Genomic DNA, 26796 nt, shown 5'->3' with positions numbered 1-26796 from the left:
TTGCCACGGCAGCTTGTCCCAGCTCCAATCCCTCCCTCCCTCCTCCATGCCCCTTCCCTCCCCCAACCCCAACAGATTTACCAGCTGGAATCAGCTGCGTCAGCTGCCTGTTTAATCTATGACCAAATCTCCAAATCAGCCAAAGCTTTTCCGAATTGATTCAGAGCTTTTACCTTGTCTCCCAATTCAAGACCCAAATCGAGCTAAACTTCCTCTGAATCAAATCAGCTACCAAAGCTTCATACAGCCCTAACAAATATGGTGTTTCAGTGAATGGATAAGTGTCTTGAAAGATGTCAAGGTACCTTTCCTCATAAATTTCCTTTACATTTTGCCATTTTATTCGCAGATTTTCAAAACTGCATTATCAGCTAACAACACAGAAATATACCAGTTTACCATGTTTATTTACTTAGGGCTGTCAATTTATCACAGTGAACATGCACGATTAACACATTAATTGGCTCTTGAGTTGATTTTTTTAATTCATTAATTACACACGTGGTTTTGGAGCCCACGCCCAGGCTCCACTCCATTTCCAGGCCACCCAGCAAGGCAGTGCAGATGACTGCAGGAAGCCTAGGTGCAGTCTCTGGGCAGCTGCAGCAGGTGGGGGAGGGGGGCGTGCACACAGACACACATGAGCAGCTACAGCCTGCATGCTGCATGTACAGCAGTGTCATGCTGATAAGTCTGTGGAGGGGAAGGTGGGGCAGGCAGATTGAGGCCCCCACAGTAAGGGACAGAGCGGGGAAGGGGCACACGCTGGGGTGAATGGGGCTCTGGGGCCAGGGCAGGTCATGGGATGAAGCTGCTGGTGGCTCGTCCAGGGGCACAGGGTAGGGGGCAAGCAGCTCCCCGCCGCTGTGTGAACTCCCAGGGGAGGTTGCGGGGGCATATGCCCCCACATTTGTGCATGGCGCAGAGATGGTCTTTCCACTGAGGCTCTGCTCCCTATGGCCTTTGCCCTGGGAGCTGCACACTGGCCACATCGCATCCCCTGCCTGCCTGACGGTGGGAGACACAACATAGTATAAAGTACCTGAATAATTTTCCTTAATTTTGAGTTTTTAGCTGTGTGATTAAAATTGCAATGAATTGTGACTATTTTTTTTAAATTGTGCAAGTAATCATGACCATGTTTTAATTTTTTTGACAGCCCTATTATTTAGAAAATTTCACACTGTTCCCAGGAAAATCCTTCTAGTACAAGCTCAGGGGTAAATGCATATATTATTAAAAGGGATCCTTCTTAGTTGTACCTAGGCATATTAGCCCCAAACAATGTGGTATCCAAACACTGCAAGGTGCTCAATGTACCTAGAACCACAACACCCTTGTTAAATCAACCAGCTACCCTATACAGCCTGGGACAGTCCCAAATTTCAGAACTGCCTCTTGGTGTCCACAAAGTCACGGAAATGCAAACTTTTTTCCTGAATACAGGAAATTGGTTCCAAATTGGCCAATTTTCTCCCCAAAACGTTCATATTGCATCTGTTAAGAGACAGTTACCTATGCCTCTCAAGAGACACAGTAAGATGTGGCCTAGAGCCAGGCACGCATGATTATATTGCTTCTAGTTCACAAGGTAGCTATGCAATAAATTAGCTAAACCTCAAATTAGCTGAGCAGCAGAGCTAATTAACCCATGTACAGTGCCACACTAAAGCAACTACACTAGTCAGAAGTAGAGGTGGTACAGACTGCTTCTAATTTCAATGCTGTGTGTAGGATATAAGACTAAACCCTGGATTTTACATCCACAAGTTGGTAACCTTATTCCTTGTGAGGCAGGACCGTCATCTTACTACAAAGGTGAGGAACTGAGTACCTGATCCACAAGAGTGTTGGGTATGGGAATTCTGAGAGTTTGTAACCCCTGTTTTTTAGGAACTTGATTCCTGGAGGGGAATTCACTAACTAAAAGTTAGGCACTAGATATGATGAAGAATGTCTTGCATTTAAAAGCTGCTAATCTAAACTATGCAGTTGGTCCAATAAAATGTATAACCCTAAGAAATCCTTGTCTCTTGCATAATTTGTGGACCATCAGAGCTACAACATAACTCTAACACTACCTATACAATGTATAGGATGCCTAAGAGTTCAAACACCCAGGACACTAAGGCTTTATTAGGTGCTTAGGATTTGCAGGGACTTTAACAAGATGGAATACGAATGGCACTTATGCAGTTAATAAGGGGAGTAGGAGCTGGCCATTGAAGGATTTGTTGCAGGGGAAGGGAAGAGGAGGGGAGGAGAAACAACTCCTAGGAAAACTAGTAAGAAATACCAAAGAGATCTTAAGTCCCACCTCTCCTGCACATTTAGGACCCTACCTGCAACCCCAAGTTAACATCAAAACAAGATTTATCTCTATATTTAAACACCTAAATCATCCCTTCAGGTGGGGATGCTTCGCTCACTCTTTTCCTTTTAAACAAAGGGAAAAGGAGTTGGCACCAACCTTTTGTATAAAAGCCTGGAAGTGAAACCCCTAAGTTCAGCCTGAACAGGTTCAAACCTACCATGCTCTGCCTCCTAGGGCTAGAGACAGAAATTACACATAAACCGGTACAAATGATAACTGGTTCAAATCTGTAACGCAACAGAGGTTCAGTGCACATAAACTGCTTTCAAAATGGCTGAAACCAGTTTAAGATAAACCAGAATGGATGTAGTTTCAGATTGAACTGATTTAGGTTAAATTGGTTTATTGAACTTCTGTCCCAGATCCCCTCCAGATTCAAGTTAACTCAGTCCCCCCCAGCATCCCAGGATGCTTTGTACCTCCCCTACAACCCTCCCCATCCAGGGTGGGCAGGCTACCCTTGGATCATGTCTGCTACTGCCAAGTAGGGAGGTGTGCTCTTTGGCCCCTATCTTCTGACCTGGACCACTGCAGGCATGTGACTTACTTTCCAGAATCAAAAGTGATTTTGTGCCAGTCGTGTGGCCCTCACTGGCTTACCAAAACTCAGTAAGCGGCCCTCTGCACAAAATAATTGCCCTCCCCTGGCTTAGACTAACCCAAGAAGACTAAATTGATTCAGTCTTGGGCTTTTTCACCATCTCTACTTAGCCTAGAAGAGTGCCTAATCACCAGCCTGTGAGCAAAGGTAGATAAGAGTGATTTTTGAATCTTCCCACTGAAGCTGTTCCACTGTGCAGAAATAAATGCAAGAATTGTGATTTAAAACAAAACGGCCCAGCCCACACAATTTGTGAACAATATAAAAGTGTAGAAAATGCTTTTACCTCTGGAATCCCATCCATCCTTGCCAGCAGAGTAATTACAATTTCCCTTTCACCAGGCTTAAACTCCAGGATTCCTGTGCTTCCATAGAACTCGCTATCTCTGGGCTCTACGGTGTAGCGTAAAAATTGCCTAAGCAGTGTCCCCCTGGAGCGGACAATCTGAAGCTCAACAGATTCTCCTTCCTTAAAAAGAAAGCAAAAAAGTCAACCAGTTTCGAACATTCTCACCAAAGGTCAGCTGGACAGAACTAATTGTTCAAGAAGCTTACTTTTATAGTATAGGGTCCTCTAGTGGAGGGAGAAAACTCAAACACTCCACCAGGATCATCATTTTCCAAAATAATCAGTTCAGTAGTAGTAAAGCCAGATTTAAGGATCTGATTTTCCACACTGACCCTGAGGAAAGAAGATAAGGACTATTTTCAGGTCAGAGTTTTACACGCACTATACACACACATTTGAACAATGGCAAATCATGAAAAGTTAATGTCTTCTAGCCAAGTAATGAAAAAAATTCTGTAACTAATTGCAAGGAGAAAGCTGATTAAGCAAATAAATCACATTTGTATCAGAAAGTTTAAATAAATTTGCTTTTTTACTTCCTGAAATATCTTCACTTTCTGTTCTGAGTATTACAGCTAGTTGATCTATGCTTAAAAAAACAAACAAACAAAAAACACACACACACACACACAACACAGAAAGAAATGCAAATATAAATCGCACAAGTGAACACTTAAGGTCAATGCTTAGTACTGTGTTGAATTTTACTTCTGTATAATAAATAGTTTGAGAGCATTAAGATAGCAATAATTAATTTACTGGTCACACTATTGGGAGCATAGCCTGGTATTAATTTTAATAGGAACAAGACTGGATATGACTTCTTTGCACTTTATTCTCTCAAGTGCCTTACCATCACTTGGTGCAGGATGTAGAGCAGTGTCAGGGAGCCAGCCCCAGCTTGTGTAATATTTGAAAGATTTTTTTCAAGCAGCTTTATTTTGCACCAGGTTCTTAGTAATCTGTAAAACCTGTGAAGTACAGGCATAGTAGAGCTCCCCTTTTCTCTTCCTGACACACTTTCCATTCCAAGTTAGACAGCAGGAGGCACAGGACCTGAGCCAGTACCATAACTAAGGGAGGGCAAGTGGGCTACCAGCCATAGGCACCAACTTAAAGGGACACAAAAACAGCAGCAACCACTGATCCTGGCACATGCCATGGCTACTGCTAGTGACTCAGCTGCTGCTGCCCAGGGCACAAAACTTCTCAGCTACACCTCCGCCCAGAACTAGAACATTTATACTGGCAGAATTTTCATCTTGGTGGGGAATTTCTCCATTGGCCATTTGAGGACAGCTTCTGGTCCCTTTGGACTTACAAAATAGTATAAGGGTATCATAATTTATGTATGACATGCATGTGTCACAGAAATCAGTCCTATATCTCTTATAAAAAATGGGAATATCTAAATTATTTATATTTTAATAAGAGCCAATGGGAAAAAGGGATTCGTGGAGTATACAAGGAAACTTAAAGAAAAAGTATGTTTTGCAACACATTTCTGATTGATGTTTACCCTAAAAGCATCAACACTTTTATATAATATTCAGAGAACTTTCTTACATTTTTACCCACACATCAGACTCTTCACAATGACCCTTAAGTGTGATGACATAAGAGATGCTTTACATGCTAGCATTCAAGGATGCACTGAATATCTACTTTGAGTTTGACAATTTGGATAGTGTAAGAATCCATGGTCATTCACATAATTGAAACCTTGTGCATTATCCATGTCTCTTCCAGAGGTATTTTGTTTCTAAAGAAAACAAGGTCCCATGTATATGATTTTCTAGTCTCATTTCATTCCTACCCACTCTTGGTCTACACTGTATATTAAAGGAATTAACAATCTCATTAGACCAGATTTTAGAATCAATCAAATCAAAAACTCCTCAAAGGAGTCCCAGATTCACTACAGAATAAGGCTGGTTACCTTTGTCCTAAACCAAAGGTCACAGGACATAATACAAGATTAGAAAGGGCTGGAAGAGTCTCATTATTTAATAGGGTAAATTTTCATGTGCACTATCTATCAATTATAGCATGTCAGTAGAAGTAGTAATAATGCAAAAAAACAAACAGGGTCTATTGCAAGAAAATAACTCTTTTCATAAGTTATCTTCACGTATTTACAGAAAACTTACTTTGTCTAACTCCAGTAAGCTCAGTTGTTTAACTGAGGCAAGTTATACTTGAAGTAATTTGAAACAACTAATCCACTGTTTCAGTAAATGCTCAAACATCAAACAGTGAGCTGTGCATTCATGACTTTTATCATTCACAGAGCCTAAATAAAGAAACATTTTCAAGCCAGCACCCCATGTCCCTAAATGAAATAGCAAAGGAGCATGCACTGCCTGAGGAGATGCAGAAGGCATGGTTCTTCAGAGGGAAAGAAACGATAAAGACAACAGAAACTTGTCCAAACCAACCACTTTCAAAACAAAGTGTTGATTCACTGAAGACAAAGGCACAGTTAGTTGCACTTACCCAAAGTATACGACAAACCTTTCTGTCTCTACCCTGTCAAGACAGAGAGAAAGAAAGCGGGTGGGGGGGGGAATAAAAGTCCCATTTGCCAAAATCTTAATACAAATCTTAGAAAAGAAGGATAAAAAAAGAAAAAAGAAAACACAAAGCCTTTTTTTTGCTTTTCCAATAGCTAATAATGTTCACTTTATGGGAACCTTGCTTGCTTGGCACTTCCCTGTTGACAAATGCTAGCAAGAGGTTCGGTAGTTCCCACTTGGGAGAGATGACCCCATGACCAATCAGCATGTTGAGACTCATTCAAGGCATTCCTCACCAAGCCCTCCTCCAAGAGCTCGATTACTGCCAAGCACTGTACATGCTCACAAACCGCAGCAGCTGAGTAAATTTTATTCAGCTTCATTTGTAATTACTTAGTGCCTTTAATTAGACCACAAAAAAAAAAAAAAAACTTTATTCTAATCTCTACATGCCTCTAGGATCTGTTGTTTCATCAATCTGCCAAAACGACTATATAAGCAGATAAACATAGGAGGAGTTTAATGGGATGCATAAAAAAAGCCCCATGCTTTGACAGGAAACTGCATGAAGGCTCATCTACAGCAATTTTTCAGTTACTCAGATTACAAAAGTACCATATACAAAAGAAAAAGTATTTTCCAGACCCTTTAATTGCTTCAATTTATCCAGACACTCATTACAAAACTATAATAACTACTTCAAAGTACAGACTAAAATAGAAACTGAGTAAAGTTTTGTAATAGTGCAGTTTTGCTGTGTCAAAGTCTGAACTTCCATAATTATGCACCACAATGTTTATTGTTTGGTTTACAGACTGATATTGTGACTATACTGATGTCAAAAGAAATTTTACCATTAAGTTATATAGAGGAAAAATTCTACACAGTTTTAGAACACAAATTTAACTAAAGGGGGTGAAATCCTGTCTCCACTATAGATCCTGGAAGTTTTGCCATTGGCTTCAACAGGACCAGGATTTTACATATTGTTTTCTTCACAAAATATATTGCAAAAGTATTCCAAACACAGCAAGCATTAATAAAATGAAAACATTAGGAAGAACATTCCAGGTTTGCTAAATCTAAGTGAATTAACTTTTAACATAAATAAACATAAGTCACATAGTTAGATATAGGAGTGTAACACCTATAGCCAAATTTCTGGTAATATAACACAGGATGCAAATGAGCCATATTGGATAGATTTTTAATACTTATGTTCAAGCTTAAGAATTTAACTTTAATAACTTTTTAATAACTGAAAGGTCAAGTCTGAAACAATATCCTTTTCAGCTGTATCAAGTTATGCTGAACAAATCCAAATATAACTGAGGCACAATTTCTGTTAAGATTATGGACTGAGGAATTTTGCCAACACCTTATAGCCTATGGTGAACTTTATATGGGTAATGGGATAAAACCCAGTGTGACATCAATGAAACAGATGAAGAATATCATAAGATATGAAATAAAAACCGGGTGGTCTCATTAACACAGGTGATAAGAACGTTCTTACATCTATCCCTATTGGAGCCAAAGGGAATTTTCCCCTTGACTCAACAGAAACAAGTCTGAGTCCTGTAAAAATATCTGCACTAGCCAGTTTACATCAGCTTTTCTGACATCGTTAATTTTCTTGGCTCTACTGTATTTTTCCTAAGAAGTTCACAAAACAATTATGCAAAATTTAAAATAGAAATAGATAACGTTATACTTAAAATCTTTTACTCACATGAAGTACTGAAGACAAAGGGATCATTGATGGAGTAAGTAATCTGGATCAAAAGATTTACTTGTGCTATGCAAGTGTTAAAAGGATTCTCAAATACATTTTTAAAAGTAACCACCAAGGCGTGGACTTTTAAAGGAGATCAAATCAGTATGGTGAACTGTTCACAAAAAAAAGTAATTTGGCTTCATCTCTTGTGCTATATTTTCTAGGGAAAATTGGCTGATCCTACTTATTTCTGTCATTTTTTTTAGCTTTGGATACTACTGCATAAACTTTCCTGATTTAGGCCCTAGTATTGCAACCTTTTATACACATGCTTAAGCTATGATTCAATGGAACCGCTGCCATGCTTAAAACTGAAGCTGAAACATATGCAGGACTAGGATCCTAATTTTCCCTGCATATAATAGCAGTCAAGGGACCTAATTCTGCGATGGAGAACACAACTACTGTTCATGCATATTTCTTGTACAGCCTGTATTCACAGCATTCTGGTTTGCATAGAAGCTTTGTATCATGAAGTTAAGTACTTCAGGTGTTGCACACAGTGTAAGGCTAAGTACAGACAATCACCTGAAGTTAGGTACTCCAAGTGTTGCACACAGTGTAAGGCTAAGTACAGACAATCAAAAAGCCTGAAGCTGAATCAATTCAATCTTTGCAGGTTAGTCTAACCTGCATAGATTGAATTGATAAGCAAGTGAACAGACATTCATTTTTGATTCAGGAAATGCAGCCACAAGCCTGCAGTGGCCCAGGCCAGAAGCTGGGGGGGGGTGAGGGGCACTCGAGTATGTCTCCCTGCTTAGCTGGAGCAGACAGGTTAGGCTAAAGCTAGCTCACCCGCCCTGCAAGGGGAGGCGGGGTGGCAGGGGGGTTGCACAGCATCCTGGGATGCTGGGGAACTGCGAGTTAACTTGAATCCAGAGGGGCTCCAGGACAGAAGTTCAAAAAAAACTGATGTAACCTAAATCAGTGAAGACTAATACTACATCCATCCAGGTTGATCTTAAACCAATTTCAGCCATTCTGAAAGCGGTTTACATGTGCTGAATTTCTGTTACGTTACAGATCTGAACTGGTTTCCAATCACTTATACTGGCTTGTGTGTCATTTCTGTCCCTAAACTAAGTATATTTTCACATTTTCTTAAGCAGCATTCAGCCACCACAGGATCAAAGGTTTTTTTTTAATTAGTGTACAGGAGCTACCAGAAACCAGCTTGCCTACTAGTAAACAATAGAGCGGGTTCATTTTACATTGTCTCTGCCATAACTGCAGTAGGCAAGGTAAGCTTTTTGGTTAAAGCAGAGAGCTGCTATTTAGGTTATGAGTTCTATCTCTATCTCTCCCATTGGCCAACTGGATAATGTTGGGGAAGTCATTTCACCTCTCTGTGCCTCAGCTTTCTCTTCTGTAAAATGGACACCTGTGATTATAAAACACTCTATTGTTATAACACAGGATTACTGTTATTAATGGCAGATACAGTACAGTATTTCTACTCTATGTGTCAGAAAGTATTGATGTATATGTCAAAAAAGAGTTTTAGTTAATTTTTCTACCAAGACATTTATGGGGGGTGGGAAACAAACCTCAAAAATCACTATAAAATGCATAAACTTTAGTCAGATCACATTCTGAGCTGGTAACTGAAACAAAGCACAAAACACTTCTCTCTCAAATATGTAAAAGGCCCTGATAATTCCTGGCATTGCCATAACACATATAGGGTGTTTTAGAAAAATATTATCACCTTAACTACCTACTACATAGAAACTGACAATTTATTAAACCTTCCAAGATTACTTGTACCTTCTTCTCTATCTGCTGGTACAGGTAAGATAATGAAGTTAAATGGACTCCAGTGCTGATTCAACATAACAATTTCCATTATCCTACAAAATAGTTCCATATTAAAATTTAAAACAAAGACCCAAACAAACAAATTGAGGGAAACATAACATGGCTGAGCTTTAAAGATTTTGGACACTGACCAGGACTTTGAACAAATGGTAAATTTCATGCTTTTCAGAAGCATCTAAAAACCTGAGAATTATCACTGAAACTGTATTGTTGCCATTATTAATACCCTGTTTATAGAAACGCATTTAACTCTGAGCAGGGCTCTCAGGCAAAGTACATTCAAATTGCTAAGGAATGTTGTTTGATCACTTTGCTTCCGACGTTTGTATTCAGTGCTCATCCGTCTTTAATTTTTTCAGGATTATCCACTGATTTAATTAGTGCCAAGACCTAGCTTTAAGAAAAGTATTAAATAAAGTAGGAGTTGCCACTGTATAAATTCCACTTTGTTTCTCATTACACGGAAGACCTCTGGCCAACGTTTAATCCACAATGCATTGGATTCTGGAGACTATTTCACTCTTTACATTTATTTTTGAATTCATTAAAGCCTACTTGTTTTGAAAAGTAATTAAAATGACCAGTAGGAATTCAACACAGCACATTCAAAATTCTATATCTTATTTCCCGTATTTTTATGTTTGAGTAAAACAAGAGGCCAGATCAAATCTGTGAAGTGAAGCCCTACTTAATTTTTCTACAGTGAGAGTCTTAAGCAAGTTTAAAAATGGAAAGGCTCTTGAACAATATACATCTGTTTGTAAGAAAAGCAGTTATGATCCTGGGAAAGATGTAGCAACCATTGAAGAGCAAAGAAAACTTTATACAGTATACTAGCAATTCTTTTCAGGCCGATGCAGAAGGCCTCTCACAACATATAAGCCTCACTTGATCCCTGAATTAAGGAGCTTACGCAGGGTCTTGAATAGGCCCTCCATGATTACCTGAAATCTATAACCAAGTGATATCTTCTACACTGGCAACCTGAAAGCCATCTGACACTTCATATTAAAAGATTCCAAATCCGTATTCCACAGCTGTGATGTTTATATTGCTTCCTTATAACTCAGAACATAAACCTTTTCAGAGTATATTTACAGACAAGAACACACAAGTTCCCAGCATGTGTAAACTGATCTAGTTTCACTGAAGACTATAGAACTCAGCTGATTAACAGCAGGCAAGAAAGTGGGCCAGAGTAGTGCCTCTACCAGCTTGTTCCAGCTTCCCAAATTACTTCAAACAAGAAATTTTAAAATGTATGTATTGGCTTTTAAAATATTCTAAGAACTTTATCACTCCTGCCAGGCAAGGTTCTTTGTGTAAATCCGATACCTTTTATTTGACCAACTCAAACAGCTGGAAAAATTCTTCTTTGCAAGCTTTTGGGTACTAAAACCTTTCATCAGGCTGAGGAAGCACCTGCAACTGCTCTTCCAGTTTGAATGGCTCTTCCAGTCACCAGCTGGCTGCTGAGGGACCCTCCCACCCCGGTTGTGCTCCACTCATGCCCCCTAGACTCGGGAGGCATGAGTTGCCCATGCTTACAACAATTTAAATGAAAAGGGTGCAAGATAAGAAAGAGTTCAGAGGAGGGCCACTCGTATGATCAGGGGTCAGCAGGGCAGGCCTTATGAGGAGAGGCTACGGGACCTGAACCTGTTTAGCCTCCACAAGAGAAGGTTAAGGGGGGACCTTGTGGCCTGCTACAAACTGGTCAGGGGGGATCAGCAGGTATTGGGGGAGTGCGCTGCCAGGAGTGACCAGGAATAACGGTCACAAGCTGGCGGAGGGTAAGTTTAGATTAGATATTAGGAGGCGCTACTTCACAGTCAGGGCGGCTAGGGCCTGGAACCAGCTTCCAGGAGAAGTGGTGCAGGCTCCTAGCCTGGGGATTTTTAAAAGGAAGTTAGATGAGCACCTTGCCGGGGTCAGATGACCCCGGTGCTCTTTCCTGCCAAGGCAGGGGGTCGGACTAGATGATCTACCTAGGTCCCTTCCGACTCTAGCTACTATGAAACTATAAGAATGTTCACAGGATACAATCTCTACATCCGTCTTATTTGATTTCCCACAGCCTGGATACGTTTGCCTCAGGACTCACTGAAAGAGCTACTTATCAGATCAGTCTTTTCTTAAAGTATAGGTTTAAACTGGATATATATGGTGGCAGGAAAGGCAAATATTATTTATGATGGCTTACAAAAAGAAGTTCCTAGATATGGATGTAATTAATAAAAGATTTAAATGTAACCAATAAAAGACCAACACTAACATACACAAGTTAAGCTTGAGAGGAATCTAGGTGCCTTATGTTATGAATGGACACTACAAAAAAAACATTATTTAGCAACCACCTAACCCTGAAGATGAGTAATTCACTGACTCATCTTTGACCTCAGAGTTCCCAGTTTGGCTTCTGCACATGCCCGAACAGTCCTCATATGAGCAGTTAATCGCCTTGCTCCAACCTAAGCTCCACTGGGATCAAGAAAGCAAAGCTGTGCCTAACACTTACGTGGGTCCAATCTGCTCGGTCCAGAGGAGATGATGATACTGTTATTCACCTTTTATACAGTAAACTAGGGTGCCTGCGCATGAGCACAGAGGCTGTTCCAACACACTGCAATTACAGTGCATTGGAGCAGACTCAATTGAGTCTGCTGGAGCATGGTAATTACCATACTGCAGCAGCCTCCCACATCTCTTGTATCAGCATCCCCAGGCTTCAAAATGCCAGTGCGGGGCATTTGAACTAAAGCTAATTGAATGAGTTTTAGTTCAAATGACCCCCATTGCCATTTTGAAGTGCAGGGACTCAGATACACGAGGTGCTACAGTGCTTTAATTAAAGCAACTCTCACAGCCGCTCTATTTAAAGCACTCCCCTACCCCCCTCAACCCTGGAGCACGTGTAAAATTTCCCTGGTGCTTAGAGCACTCACCTAGAAAGCAGAAGCCCCAATCTCAGTGTCTGTCTCAGCCCGTGGGAGTTAAAAACTACATCTCAACATCCAGAGAGAGAGCCTTAAACACAGGTTATAGGTAAGAAGCTATCAATATTGTGATTTTGCAGAAATCATGAAATCTGGCATTGCCTGTGAAATTGGGCAATGTTTGTGAAATCTGTAGGGAAAAAAAAATTACTGAAAATAAAATGCTGGCTCTCCAGAAAGAACCAGCAGTCCTCATGGCTTTGTGACCTGGCCATGTGGCCCACTGGGGAGGGGAAGAGAGGAGGGGGCTGCCATCTCAAAGGGGAGCCCGAGACGACAGTCACTCCTGCCCCTCACCTCCAACTGGCTGAGAGTGCTGCCTGTTGTGTGGCCCTGTCCCTCCTTACCAATTGATGGTGAGGGCCAGGCCATATGATGGACACCCTTGCAGGAAGGACTCTGTGTGTGTGTGAAGGGCTGCACTGGGGGTGTGCCGAGTAGGGTTGCAAGGGTGGCCTGAAGGGCAGCACATGGGCCAACCCCCACAAGTGACAACAAGACCACATTCCCCAGAGAGGGGCTAGCGGCTGATTTCAGCCAAGCGTGAGGCGTAAGACCAGTACTGCACAGAGCAGGGATGCTTAACTGACCAGAAGGGCTGCATGTGGACTGGCCAGAGTGGGAGTAATTAAGCCTGATGGCCTGAGGGGGCCACTTATGGAGCAGGGTGGGTTGCAAGTGGCCCAGTGAGAGGCAGGATAAATGAGGTCCTGTGAGAGGGGGCGGAGTGCAAGAGTGGAGTGCTAGAGGCAGAGAGTTTAGCTCAGCTTTGGGCCAGAGCCGTTATCAATTTGCAATGCCATCTGTGGGGCATGGGACATGGTGTAGGGGCAGTATGGAGCCATGTATTTTGCCCCAGGCATCAGAGCATTAAATGAACATCCTCCCACATCTTACATGTATTTTATTATCCAGTAAGTCATGGCAGGCAAGGCAGGGAAGACTGCCTTAGATAGGGGGGTGGGCCAATGTTAAGATCTGATTCTGACATGGCCCCCTGTCACCTAGTTATAGACTAGGCAGGGCCAGAGTAGGGAAGGAGAACTCTTCGTTTCTCCTGTTGAAGCTGTGCCACTGTGCATAAAAGATTCACAGGATTTAAAGGGAAAAGCCAGATTCCTGGATTATTGTTGTTTTTATATGAATACTTCTGGAAGCAGGAGGCCTCCCATCCCCCCCTCCCCACTGCCTTCTAGATGAGGCTCCTAACTACAGACCTAAAATGTCAGGCTCCTTCTTGCTTCTTTCCCTCCCAAGTATATTGATTTCCTTTCTGCACTGTGGTCAGGCTGCAACAAGGTAGGTGAAAGGTGAGAGTGTCATCATGCCAGCCTTGCCTGTGGTCTGATGGTTAAGACAACCTCCTGGAACAAGAGAGATGTAGGTTTATTCCTCTAGGTTGAGGAGGGCCTAGAGTCGAGTCTGGCCATGTTTTTAAAGAAAGTAGCAACAACTGCACTTTACCAAGGACCAGATCCTGTCAGAATGTAATAGGTATACTCTGACCACATGTACCAGATCAGGTCCCCAAAAGACTTATCTGTCAATTTTCTGGATCTTGATCAGACTAAGGTGGGAAGTGGGCACCCAGAGTGGTCTGGGAATATATAAAAACAGAACTACAGGCAACTAAGAAAATTTCAGGTCAAACTAGGAAGTGCCTTGGAGTGCAGACACCTCCAAAGCAAAGACATCATTGAGTGGGATTTTTTTCTATTTAAATTGCACATTCAGATCCTGTTTTAGGTATCTAAATTCTTAATTTCCACCCTCTCCCCACAATTATTTAAACATGCAAAACATACAACTGCAAATATCAATAAATAAATATTTAGTCTATCCAGTTTTGGGCTCCACAATTCAAAAAGGATGTGGAGAAGCTTGAGAGAGTCCAGAGGAGAGCCACGCGCATGATCAGAGGTCAGGAAAACAGATCTTACGATGACAGGCTGAAAGACATGGGACTCTTTAGCCTGGAAAAGCGTAGGCTCAGGGGTGATCTGATGGCCACCTATAAGTTTATCAGGGGTGACCACCAGGATCTGGGGGAATGTTTGTTCACCAGAGCGCCCCAAGGGATGACTAGGTCGAATGGTCACAAACTCCTGCAAGACCGTTTCAGGCTGGACATAAGGAAGAATTTCTTTACTGTCCGAGCCCCCAAGGTCTGGAACAGTCTGCCAGCGGAGGTGGTTCAAGCACCTACATTGAACACCTTCAAGAGCAAATTGGATGCTTATCTTGCTGGGATCCTATGACCCCAGCTGACTTCCTGCCCTTTGGGCAGGGGGCTTGACTCGATCTCCCGAGGTCCCTTCCAGCCCTGATGTCTATGAAATCTATGAAATATATTATTTACTAGAGCTCATAATGACCATGCTTCATCTATAGCAAGGGTAGCACACCTGTGGCACAGGCAGCCCGTGTAGCATGGGACAGATCAGGGAAGGGGCAGGCAGCACAGCACCAGCTAGGGCAGGAAGCAAAAAGCAGAGAAGCAGATTGGGCAGAAGGAGATCAAAGTGGCACTCAGAAAGGGTGCAGGGCTAATTTATGTCATACTGGTCCAAAAAGATTGGCTTCTGCTGATCTATTATAGTATTAAATGCAGTGCCTGTGTTTATTTACTGAGCCTACACAGCTTGCTCACTCTACTTTCTCACTTAGACGTATGCTATTGTATATAATACAGCACAAATTGTTCTCTAGCACACTGTGCCATTGTTTTTATTTTAATTCACAACTGCTGAAAAGTAGTGATCGCCAGCCCTGGAAACTGAATACTTCTGGTCCTCCACAAAAGAAAAACTATGCAGAAACCAACATTGCACTCTTTTATGTAATACTCTTCCAGTATCCTTTAACCCTGATCATCTCTACTAATGAAACCTTAATCTCCATGTTCATTCCATTCTTGGCTTCTGCTAATGCCAAATTTCAGCCCCAAGCTAGAGGGAAACTTTCTGTCTAGAGAGCTCTTGATTTTCTCACTTGTTCATTTTTTTTCTTCCAGTACTCTACTTTTCCACCCCTGGCTTTGGCAACAGTGTGAGAAAGCTGTTTACTTCTGGCACACTTTTCATCCCCAGTTGCTCTCTTGATCAGCTCTCCCTTCTTCCCCTAATAGGCACAAAACAAGAGTGATAAACTCTCTTTTTCCCTATTTAGCTCCTCATTGTACTACTAATTTCAAGGCACAATATCATGGGAATTGATCAGAGTGACATACCAAAAGCCTTCCTTATGTCAGTCACTCTGATCAATTAAGGATAGGATAAGTAGGATAGAAGCTGTTCCCCTTTTGTGCTCTCTCATGTCTTCCATCTGCTTAATTGGTTTCTTTTTCCTCATCGTACTGTTTATTCCCTACATCGTTAATTGCCTCCTCTCACTCTTCCTTTAGTCTCTACCAAGACTTTCTGAGGGCAACCACTACTTCCCTTATAACAAGTTATACCCCAAACCACTTTCAGAGAAGTCCAGAAGTTGCTCCTACACTTCTCTCTTCAGTGGATGCAGGCCTTTTTATGCAATAAAGAATCTATATGACAGTGATTCTCAACTAGGGTGCCACAGCACTCTGGGGTGGCTCAAGTTCCTTTTAAGGGAGCTTCCTAACCATCTTGCATTTATTGGTGCTTTAGGCTTTGGTGTATCTGTTCATCAGTTGTACGCTTGTGTGACGTGTTTGTATTTGGTCATGGCTAGACAGAGATCAGCTTTTGTGATCAGGTAAGTCTGCACTTCTTGTGATTGTTTCTTCCAGATATGATATGATGTGATTTGAGGAAAGGACGAAAGCATTAGGTGTTAGCTGTGGATGTTGAGGCCAATTAACTGGGGGGGGTGGAAGTACTATAGCAAGCAGCAAAGCTCGAAAGTTGTACCTCAGAAGGTGGTACGTGGAATATAGATGAGCATGCATCACAGACTGCTATTAATTTGGCTGACAGAAAGGTGTAGGTCTTGTTCTGATGCAGCACTGATATCTGGAAGTGAGAAGAATTATACCCTTCTTCTTGTACTAGCATGGTGTATTCTGCATTTACCTAACAATTCTGCATGCGTGAATAGACACAGCAGTTATACCAATATTAAACTGGTATGAACTGTTCCAGTATATCTGTTACATCTTCCTGTTCCTACACCAATATAAGTGAAACTAAGCCACTCATGAGCAAGTATCTAAGTAACTTACTAGAGGCCCTTGGCTACCTCAACTATCTTCATCTATTCCCATCTGTTTTGTGCCTTTATCCTCCAGTCGTGCACATACAATTTCTGTAGATCTGTGGAGCTAAACCACTGGAACTTTAAACCTGAACAAATCAGGTTTAAAGCTCCAGTAGTTTATGTGCACTTAAGAGACATAAGAATTCATTCAGAACAGCTGATGCATGTTCTCAAGTGGCAGCCCTACTTCTCCTTTTAATATGATTTACATGCAGGCAGGAGTATGTGTTACAGAAATCCAATATGGAGGTGACAAAGACATGGAAAGCTGTGTGCCAGAAAGGGGAGATTACAACCTCTAAAACTAGGTAACTGAGATAACTCACTCTAGTAATCAATGTTGCTCGAGACTCCTAAACTAATCAAATTCTCAAGTACAAAGAAAGTTGAGGGGGAAAAAAAGAAAGAAAAAAGGAGACTGCCATACTTCTTCCATGGATATAACCATCGTTAAAAACCAACATTAAAATAAATATATAGCAATATATTAACTGTAGTACATGCTGTAGGATTTAGATTATCCACTGGAATACCAACTCCCCCCCCCCCACGCTTCACTATTTAGCTAATTGTAAAAATCAATGTTTAAATCAAAGGTAGAGCAAAGTGTTGTGAAGCTGTCCATGCTACAAGTGTGCACCACATCAGGATAACATGGTGTTCCCTGGTAATAAATGTAGATTATTATAAAAAGCTTTTAATAGAAATAAAATAAGAAAATGGAATTGAAACATGAATTTAGGATTCCAAATGTTTTTCAAAGCAGCAATTCTGCCATAGAAAATGTAACGTCAACCCTCATTTCAATAGGAACTAGAATTTACATTCCTATATTACCCTCCAATCAAAACAGAACCCATCCATAACACTGACCAAGGGTATAACATCCCCTAAGGTTTCAAGCAGAATCCTGTATGAAAGAGGTACTAAGTGCTGTGGTAGAGTGTTACATAAGGACTGAAAAGTATTTTAGTACCATATAAAATTAGGGTACAATACCTGTCCAAAGTTAATGTCACAGTTTCATTCATTTCTGGGATATCATCTGCTTTGACAGTAATGTTGATTGTAGTATCACTTTGTCCGGATAAAAAGACAACAGAGCCATTAAAAGGACCTATATCATCATGTGTTACTGCTCTTGGATTGAGGCCAGAAGGTCTTAGACTCCAAAACACAGTTGCCTGACCATCAGTCCCATCTCGATGCAAAGCAATGGAGACCTAGAAAACATTTACCAGCCTGAGACTTCCAAATATTATCTGGACATGAGTATTGTGAAATGGAAGGCTTGATTCTCCTTTCACTTGCATCATTGTGTATCAGGAATTACAGCAATGAAACCAAAGGAGTTCATAGAATCAGAAAATTAAGGTAGGAAAGGACTTCAAGAGGTCATCTATTCCAAACCCCTGCTCAAAGCAGGACCATCCCCAGCCAGATCATTCCAGCCAGAGCTTTATCAATCTGGGCCTTAAAACCCTCCAAGAATGGAAATTCCACCACCTCTCTATGTAACTTGTTCCAGTGTTTCACCACCCCCCCAATAAGAAAGTTTTTCCTAACATTCAACTTAAACCACCCTTTGCTGCAACTTAAGACTGTTGCTCCTTGTTCTGTTATCTGTCATCACTGAGAACAGTCTAGCTCCATCTCCTTTGGAGACCCCCTTCAGGTAGTTAAAGGCTCTTATGAAATCCCTTCTCAGTCTTCTCTTCCAAACTAAATTAACCCAGTTCCCCCAGCCTCTCCTCACTAGTCACATGCCCCACCCCCAAACTATTTTCATTGCTCTCTGCTGTACTCTCTCCAACTCATAGGTGGCGTGTGTGGGGGGGGGGCATGTGCCCCGCCCCAAAATTGGCCCTTGCCATCTGGGGAGTGGGGAGTACCAGCCGGTGCCCACCCTGAGAAGCACCAGTGACACTTCTGGTTTGCCGCCAGCACTTTCAGAGCTGGTGATTGGCCACTGGGGGACCCCCAGAGCCAGGAGACACCAGTTGCCCACACTCCACCCCCAAGACTGCTTTTTCCAGCTGGCATACTCAGAGATCCACCCCCAGACTTGAACTCACAACCTCTGGCCCCACAGCTCACCACACCTGAGCCACAGAACATGAGTTGTATCAAAGAAAACCTGTGAAAATACAAACTGCATGTATTCATATGCATTCATAATTTTTATTTAAGAGTATATGTTTCAATTAATAAAGAGGAGATAAAATAAGCTGTTTACAAATTAAAATATCTGACAACTTAGCAGACAACCACAAATATAATGAGCTTCGTGCAATGGAATTGCCAGAGTTCATCTCTTCAAAAAGCAAAATGGGTTTTAAAGGGAATTATCATAATTTTACTTTGGTTATTATAGTACCATCTCATCAACTAATGTGTTGAAAGTAATTAGCAGGTTTTAATTAGCGCTTGAGGGGGGAGGGGGAAACAGTCTGCCAAACAAGCTGCCCAAATTTAGGAACTGTGGAAAGATCTCACTTCAAACAACAAATGAAAGAAAGGGTAAGCATGTGAAATAAAGGAATGTATAGGCTCTACTTAGAACAGAGAGAGAAATGTTAATTCATTTCAAACAGCTTCTTTCAGCCTCATAAAAATCCCAAAATAGTATAACATCTGTATAATACTGTGCCTGACTGGCAAAATGATGCTTCTGCATTGATAGGTCAATTGTGTAACAATCATTTCCATGAACTGACAGTTCATGATCTCTTTCATTTGTGGAAAACATCTTAAAAAGCACGGAGAAGCATACTTTATTATCCTCAAAGTCAACAGAGCAGTGATATAATAAAATGATACACCTTACTTAAGAGCAGTGGGAAACAACAGTCCAGCGTTTCCCTCAGGTCAAAGTTTGCAGAATATCATGGAGGTTATTCTGCAGGGAGAACCCTCAACCTCAGATGTTGTAACTCAGCTTAAAATAAAAGAAACAATACAGCAACCCAGTGTGGTAGTTCTCAGTGCTTTGTGATGACTTTCCACGTTTTCAGCAATTTTAGAACTTGAAGGACTGATTTTGATTGAATAGGAAGGACAGTTTTTAATTAAAGAGTTATTAGATTATCAGATATATAGATAATTTTTTATTTTCCGCACATTTAATTTCAATTTGAAGGGAATAGAATGTTCTACATTATTCTGAGCCTTTAAGGCCTGTCCTTGAAGTAGATGCTTTGATCTCTACAAACAGCATTGGTTTTAAAGTAACAAAACAGAAACTGCAACAAAGGTCTGCTGATTAGAATTTGAGTCCCGGTCAGGAATGGCTCCCTTTCATGAACCTTATAATGAGGGTTAATCTAACCCAGCAGGCAGATCCTGTCTTGACCTTTTAAAGGGATAACTTTTTCTAATATGGTTTTAAAATGGGCTTTGACAGGGTGGGGATTAAATCTAACCCTGAACAATCAGCTGACACTGCATTTTAGCAGCCAGGATAACAAAGGACTTGGCAGGAAAGCTAGACACTGAGTTAAAGTGGAGTTTCAACCTTAACTATCCTGACTTAAGTGCTGTTTCAAATTGTTACACTTAATCATCACTAGTCTTTTCCATGGAAGACTACAGTAACCTTGATTTACATGCAAATTAAATTTGTTATCGGGCAGGAACATAATTTAGCTGCTATATTCCTTAAAAAGAAAAATATATTCCCCTTTTGGAGCCAACATATTATCAGTATGTAAAACTTAGGAATGAGGATTAACCAAACCTAGAACCTGAACACAAAGTTTGGGTAAATTTAGCTTCCTAGAAGCTATATATACTGCTTTAGGAAAAGCACTTAGACGATCAAATTATTTTCACGTCCTTGTCATAAATTAATGTTTTTCCAGAATCGTGCACAACTGCTGGGTCTTTCCATTGCTGCAGCAAGGCCCTCTTTTGTATATGTCCTATCAAGGAGTCAGCAAACAAGTCAGTGCTCCACAGTCTGCACTTCACTACACTCGTATATATTTTTTGTCATTACAGTAGCACCACTGGATCACGTCTGTTTTTGATCTTCCAGTTTACGTACGCAGGCAATTCAGACATTTGCCATGTTGGCCAATCTAGAGCAGCCCTTCTGGGAAGGTCCTCCTGGGGATCCAGGTCCAGTTCAGAACACCTGATTGCACATAATTTTTCCTTCCATAACCTCAGTCATACCCTGTTAGTCATAGTGTCCAACAGTGCAACACTGGTCACAAATAACTCTTTCGCACTTTAAGCTGTTTAGTTACTTCTCTGTGACCACAGACTGGACGCCTGGGGTCTTCCATCTGCCATGATCTTTCATTTTGTCTCGCTACCTTTCTCCTGATATCACATGGTACAATGCCAGCCAGTAAGTACAGGCTATCCTTTAGTGTTGGTTTTATACATCCTGTTATTTCATGACAGCTGTCATTTAGACCTGGGTCAAGTTTTCTTGGAATGAACCAATCGCTCTCATACTGGACATGCATACTGTGCAACAGAGTAACACAAAGCAATAGCAGTAGTTTGTAATGTGGGGTTCACTCCCCACTTTGAGGTAACCAGCTTTCAAAGTATGTTGCTGCAGGCTCTGACTTTCTCATTCATCTTTTCGACATGTACTTTGAAGGTAAGTGTTCAGTCCAGGGTAACCCCCAAGTTCACAAGACTTGGGTAATTAGTCAGTGGGATTTTTTCCCAGGTGATGTGTTTAACTTGCACCTAGTTTTTTTACTTACACCATAGAGAAGCCATGACCTGCATCTTGGCTGGGTTAGCACAAAGCTGATTCTCACTGTAGTAAATCTGAAAGTTTGCTTAATTCACATGCCTGTCTGTTCTCGGCAATGGCAAAGTCCTTCTCTTATGAAGTGATACATAGATCATCAACGTACATGAAGCTCCTCCTATTACTCTGTATGGGTTGGTCATTGGTGTACATGTTTAAAAGGATCAGTGCTAGCACGCTACCCTGTGGGAGACTGTTTCATCATCATCTCCAATGGCTGTTTCTTGTACTGTTCTATGTAAAAACATCTATTTTCCACAAGAGATTGGATGAGCTGCACTAGGTGGTAGTTGTGTGTCATATCATAGACTTTGGCAAGCAGGTTTCAGTGGTTGACTGTCATATGCCACTGATAAGTCTACAAACACAGCACCTATTATCAACCCTTTCTCAAATACATCTTCTATATGCTAGGTGATATTTAGTATGTTTAGACAATCAAATTAAACAGGATGCAAGGAGGAGAAATTTAACCCAGCCTCCTCAATTCAGTATTCCTGTGTGGACCTAACTTTTTCTACTTTTAGGGTCCAGGACTCTGTACATGAAATCTCCAAAATCAAAAATGACTTCCTTTGACTATATATATTTGGCTATAAATGACTAACTCATCTGTCTTTTTCTATGGCTACCACTGGTCAAATTTATTCTGGAACAACACCATTGAAGTCTTAGAAGACTGGACCCACATCTTTACCTGTAAGAATTCTTGTTGCTGTTCTTTTTTGTTTGTTTAAATTGCCCTTTTTAAAACATGCATAACATTTTGGGATCAGGTGCAACAAATAAATATTTTTGGAAGAAATAGTTCTTTCAAGAGGCTACAATGAATAAAAAGGAGTAAGTTTTTGGGGGTTTTTTCAAACACATTTCCAATATTAAATCAACAATATTAATACAGTTTACTTACCACTGTAGCAGGAACATCTTCCGGCTCAAAAAGAATGACTGGAAGATTGCTAGTAAAGCCAATTTCCCCATTTGCAATGTCAGGAGTTATCCTTAGGGAAATATTTTGAACTTCTCCTAATCTAGGACTTACAGATGGAATTGGAGGAATGATGTTCACTAGCTCGACTCTTTCCAGCTACAAAAAAATATATATATATTAAAAGACAAGACATCTTAGCATCAAATATAAGCAACAGTACTACCTGGCAAATTTTGCAGTGTTCAGGCAAACAGGAGGAACAATTCCTCTTGGTAAACAAGATGGTAAACTCCCAAGCTTCTACTTTTTAAAAAAATAAAAGTTAAATATTCAGATACGGAATTTAACTTGCTATTAAATTCATGTGCAAATTATTTTTGCATGTTGTAGAAATTGTGCAGAAAAAATAGTCATCCAAATCCATTTGTATAAGCAGAAATGTATGAAAATTGAACATTTCTGTTGAAAAATAGTACTTTACTGGATTTTCTCTTATTCTGCTCTCCAGTGTCTCATTAAATACATCCAGTTAATGGGAAAATGACAATGGCTGCTATTCTCTTTTCAATTTTTCTACTGTCTTCTCTATTATCTATGGATTTGGAAAGAGTAAAAGCAAAGCAATTGTGATAAGCCCTTAACTGGCATTCAATATTTGTAAATATCTGTGTTTGCTACAAGTTTTCCAGACAACCAAACAAAGACTTCTAAATTTTGTCTGAAAAATTATCCAAACTGAAATGGTCCATCTGAAAGATCATGCTGGGGGGTTGACAGTAGCTTTACTAAGAGAATAGATTATGGATATGAATAGGATAATTTAGATAAGGATGATCCTGCCTCAGGCAGTGAATTGGACTAGATGAACCAACCCTACTTCTCTATGATTTTTATCAAATTTTACAAGTAAAAGCAGTTCCAGACAATGAGACAAACTTAAAGGATATGTTCTTCTAGAGCCTGATCACCTAGACCTGATGGAGGTGTTCAACCTCCAGCCTGCCTGCCATATCTAGCCTACAGAGTTCCTCAAGGGTCCAGAAATTTAGCAGCAGGGGAGCAGTGGCAGCATTAATTGCCACTTTCTTGTTGTCACATTTCCAGGCCAGGATAATGTGGCCCTGTGCACCCGATCATGCTGGGATCAGGCTGGTGCATGGCCGGATCTGGGCTAGCCAGATCTAGGTATGAGAGGTCGGGCCAGCATGCTGGATCACTCCTATAAGCCAACCCCATGCACTGACCCCACATGCAATCTGACCCACAGACCAACTCCATGCCACCCATCTGGCCTGTGGGGCCAGAAGTTTGAGTGCTACTGACCCAGACCTATTGAATGACAATAAAGACTTGAGCCAAGATAGAATAAAAACACTGTGCCAGATCCAGGGTTATGTAGACAATAGAATACTGAAACATAGGCGCCTTGCAGCAGGCAGACAATACAATTTAACCATATTTAGGCACTTAAACACTCTATACAAAGAATGGGGAGATGTAAGCCTTTCCAAAGAGTGAACCTAAAACCTCAGAGGTTCCATAGGTGAGCAATAATAAAGAGTAACCAGAGCTGTATATGAACTCCCACCCATCTCAGGAGCTTAGATGTCCGATTCAGGAGGAATAGGACTTTGTTAGTTGCTTTGTTCACTTGTGACCATGAATAAATGAAACCATAAATTGCAGTAGTAGTATCTACCTTTTCCCTAATAGTCTAGTAGTTAGGCTATTTATCTAGGCAGTAGAAAAATCTGACTTCTGAGCCTTTATAAGCCTGATGGAACTCTAACGAAAAATCTCCTACTTCCCAGGAGCGTCCGAACCACCAGGCTATACAAGTTAAAGTCCTCCATCTCTCCTGTTGAAGCTGGACCACTGAACTTCCAAGGCTAGGGACAGACATTACACATAAACCAGTTTAAGTGATCAAAAACTGATTTAAACCTGTAACGAACAGATGTTCAGTGCACATAAACCAGTTTGAAAATGGCTGAAACTGGTTTGAGATAAACCTGGTTGAATGTAGTATCAGGCTTAAATGATTTCGCTCAAACCAGTTTATGCAGCATCTGTCCCAGACCACTTGTTCGTTTAAGATAAACCAGACACCCCCAGCATCATTGATGCTTTGCAACTCTGGGCAGGGCTCTACTCTAGCCCAGCAGGGCTGGCCCCACCCCTCCGCTCCCTGGCTGCAGCTCCAGCAGAAACTGCAGGTACAGTGGCATCTGCCTGGCTTCCTCCTGCTCACCACTCCCCACCACCCCCCGCTCCACTCTGCTCCTTGCTCAAGCAGGAATTCTTTCCTCCCCTCTGCCTTACAGAGATACCTCTCAGCATTAGCTAGCATACTACATGCTAACTATGGTACATGCTGTGAGAGACAGGACAAAGGCAGACAGAACAGTGTGGACAGACTTTCAACAGGTAGCTGGTAATGTCCCTCCATTCCTTCCTTGGAAAAAGTTGTATAAGAAGAGCTTGTAGTAATGAGAGAAACTTTTGTTTTATTTGATGGGTAGATAAATGCGAATGACTCCCTGTGTAACTCCCTGCTGTGCAACTAAATCAGGGGTGGGCAAAATACAGTCCACAGGCCAAATCCAACCCACCAGGCCATCCAATCCAGCCTGCAGGGCCCTAAAAGAAGTTGAAACTAATATTTATCTGCCCCAGCTCTCTGTCAAAGATGACAGCAGCCAGAGGCAGTAGGACCCAGGGGAAGCCCTGGCAGGCTCCTGCAATAGCAGGGCCTGCCTGGCCCTGCCCCATAGCCAGACCATGGGGCTGTCCCCTCCTCCCCCTGCCCTGGACCATGGGGCTGTTTGCACCTCCCTGCCCCAAGTGGGAAATTCCCTGCCCCTGAACTAAATGCTCTGTTATCAACAATGGGGGATGAGAGGAACCCATCCCTAATCAGAGCAGCCTGCCCAGGCCTGGCCACGCCCTGTCTCAGCTCAGCAGTTTGCAAGGGCAGGGAGGGCTGCCCTAGTGTCCCCCAGCTTCTAGCCTGAGCCACTGCAGGGAGGTGCCTGCAATTTTTCAGTCCAGAGTGGATGTCTTAGCAGTTACAAACTGGTTCAGCCTCGCCAGGTTAAACTAACCTGCAAAGATTGAATCAATTCAAGGTCAGGCTTTCCCTAGCCCTAAAGAACAAGAATGATTGGTCCAGAAGGAGAACAAGCAAGGAGGAGCATGCCTCTGTAGCCTAGTTGTTTCAGCATACAGACAGTGAATCCTGAGTTCTTGTCCCTATATCCAGGACACAATTTATTTTACAATGAGGTCATTTGCTTTAAAATGGAAATAACCACAGCAGAAGGAACCAGAAAACAAGCGAGTACTGTAACTAGCAAGCTACGACTCAGGTTCCCTCTTTCTTTCTTTTGGGTCTCATGGCTCATGTGCTCTTGGCTGTCCAGTAGCATAATTTCAATAGAATGGGTGAAGGACAGACCCCCCTCCTCCTCGTCTGCCTAATCTATTTTAAAACCTGGTGGTTAGGGGAATCACCTAGGAAACAGGAGATGTGGCCTACAACCCTTTCAAGTGAAGGATGGTCTAGAATCCATGGACTTTTTTATTTTTTTACTTCTAGTGAGTTCTGTAACCATGACACAGTTATGTAAAAGGTAGGAAATACTACTACCCTTCTATTGGGAGAAAACAAGGCATTGCCATTAATGTTTCTGAGTTGAGTTCAGCTATGTCAATTAGAATGGTGTGTGATCAGAAACACCCCACGTTGGTACCTAGGGAACTCTGCAGTTCAAAATGGAGGAAATATCATCTGAACTTTGACTATACTTAAAAGCCACAAAACTCAGCAGGCTCCTATCTGGATTATTCTGTGGAACTTAAACTCTAAACTCCACCTAAGTCTCATATAAGTGCTCTTGGGACCACTGTGGTAAATATGTACCTTAGTAAAATTCATGAGTGGGTTACTGTTCTACCAATACTAGGTATTAAAGTCTTATTTCAGTGGTTTAAAGAGGCAAAAAGCTATTAAAATAACTAAAAACATAACAATTTATACCATCCAAGATTTTTAGTTGGAAAGCATGATCAAAAATTCTATTTACTGAGAAATCTGCAGCTAAAATATGTTCCTTTTTCCAAAGAGCTGCATCCACTTATGTATTCATTTAAAATCCAAACAAGAACTGAAACATTTTTGTTTTAGGATTTTTTCTTTTTTGGAAGGGAGGTTAATCATAGAAAATTAGGGTTGGAAGAGACCTCAAGAGGTCATCTAGTCCAATCCCCTACCCAAAGCAGGACTATGCCAAACTAGACCATCACAGCCAAGCCTTTGTCTAGCGGAGTCTTAAAAACCTCCAAGACTGGAAATTCCACCACCTTTTAGAGTAACCTGTTCTGGTGTTTTCATAGTTGCATAGTTTCTAGGGTCGGAAGGGACC

The 26796-nt window shown here is 41.4% G+C and overlaps 1 protein-coding gene across 1 annotated transcript in view; it reads right to left on the bottom strand.

Annotated features, from left to right (window-relative positions):
- Nucleotides 1-26796, bottom strand: part of ADGRV1 (adhesion G protein-coupled receptor V1) — a 466251-nt gene that overhangs the window by 388058 nt on the left and 51397 nt on the right. Inside the window, exons 10-13 of the mRNA XM_019532360.1 lie at nt 22352-22528; nt 17667-17890; nt 3531-3657; nt 3262-3444 (exon numbers count right to left, since the gene is read on the bottom strand). Of these exons, the coding sequence (XP_019387905.1) occupies nt 3262-3444; nt 3531-3657; nt 17667-17890; nt 22352-22528 (711 nt within the window). The remainder of the gene's footprint in view (nt 1-3261; nt 3445-3530; nt 3658-17666; nt 17891-22351; nt 22529-26796) is intronic.

This window comes from Crocodylus porosus, unplaced genomic scaffold, assembly GCF_001723895.1.
Source record: "Crocodylus porosus isolate Cpor-Errol unplaced genomic scaffold, CroPor_comp1, whole genome shotgun sequence".
Taxonomy (NCBI): domain Eukaryota; kingdom Metazoa; phylum Chordata; order Crocodylia; family Crocodylidae; genus Crocodylus; species Crocodylus porosus.
Note: the sequence above shows the minus strand (reverse complement) of the source record. Positions and strands in the feature narration are given on the sequence as shown.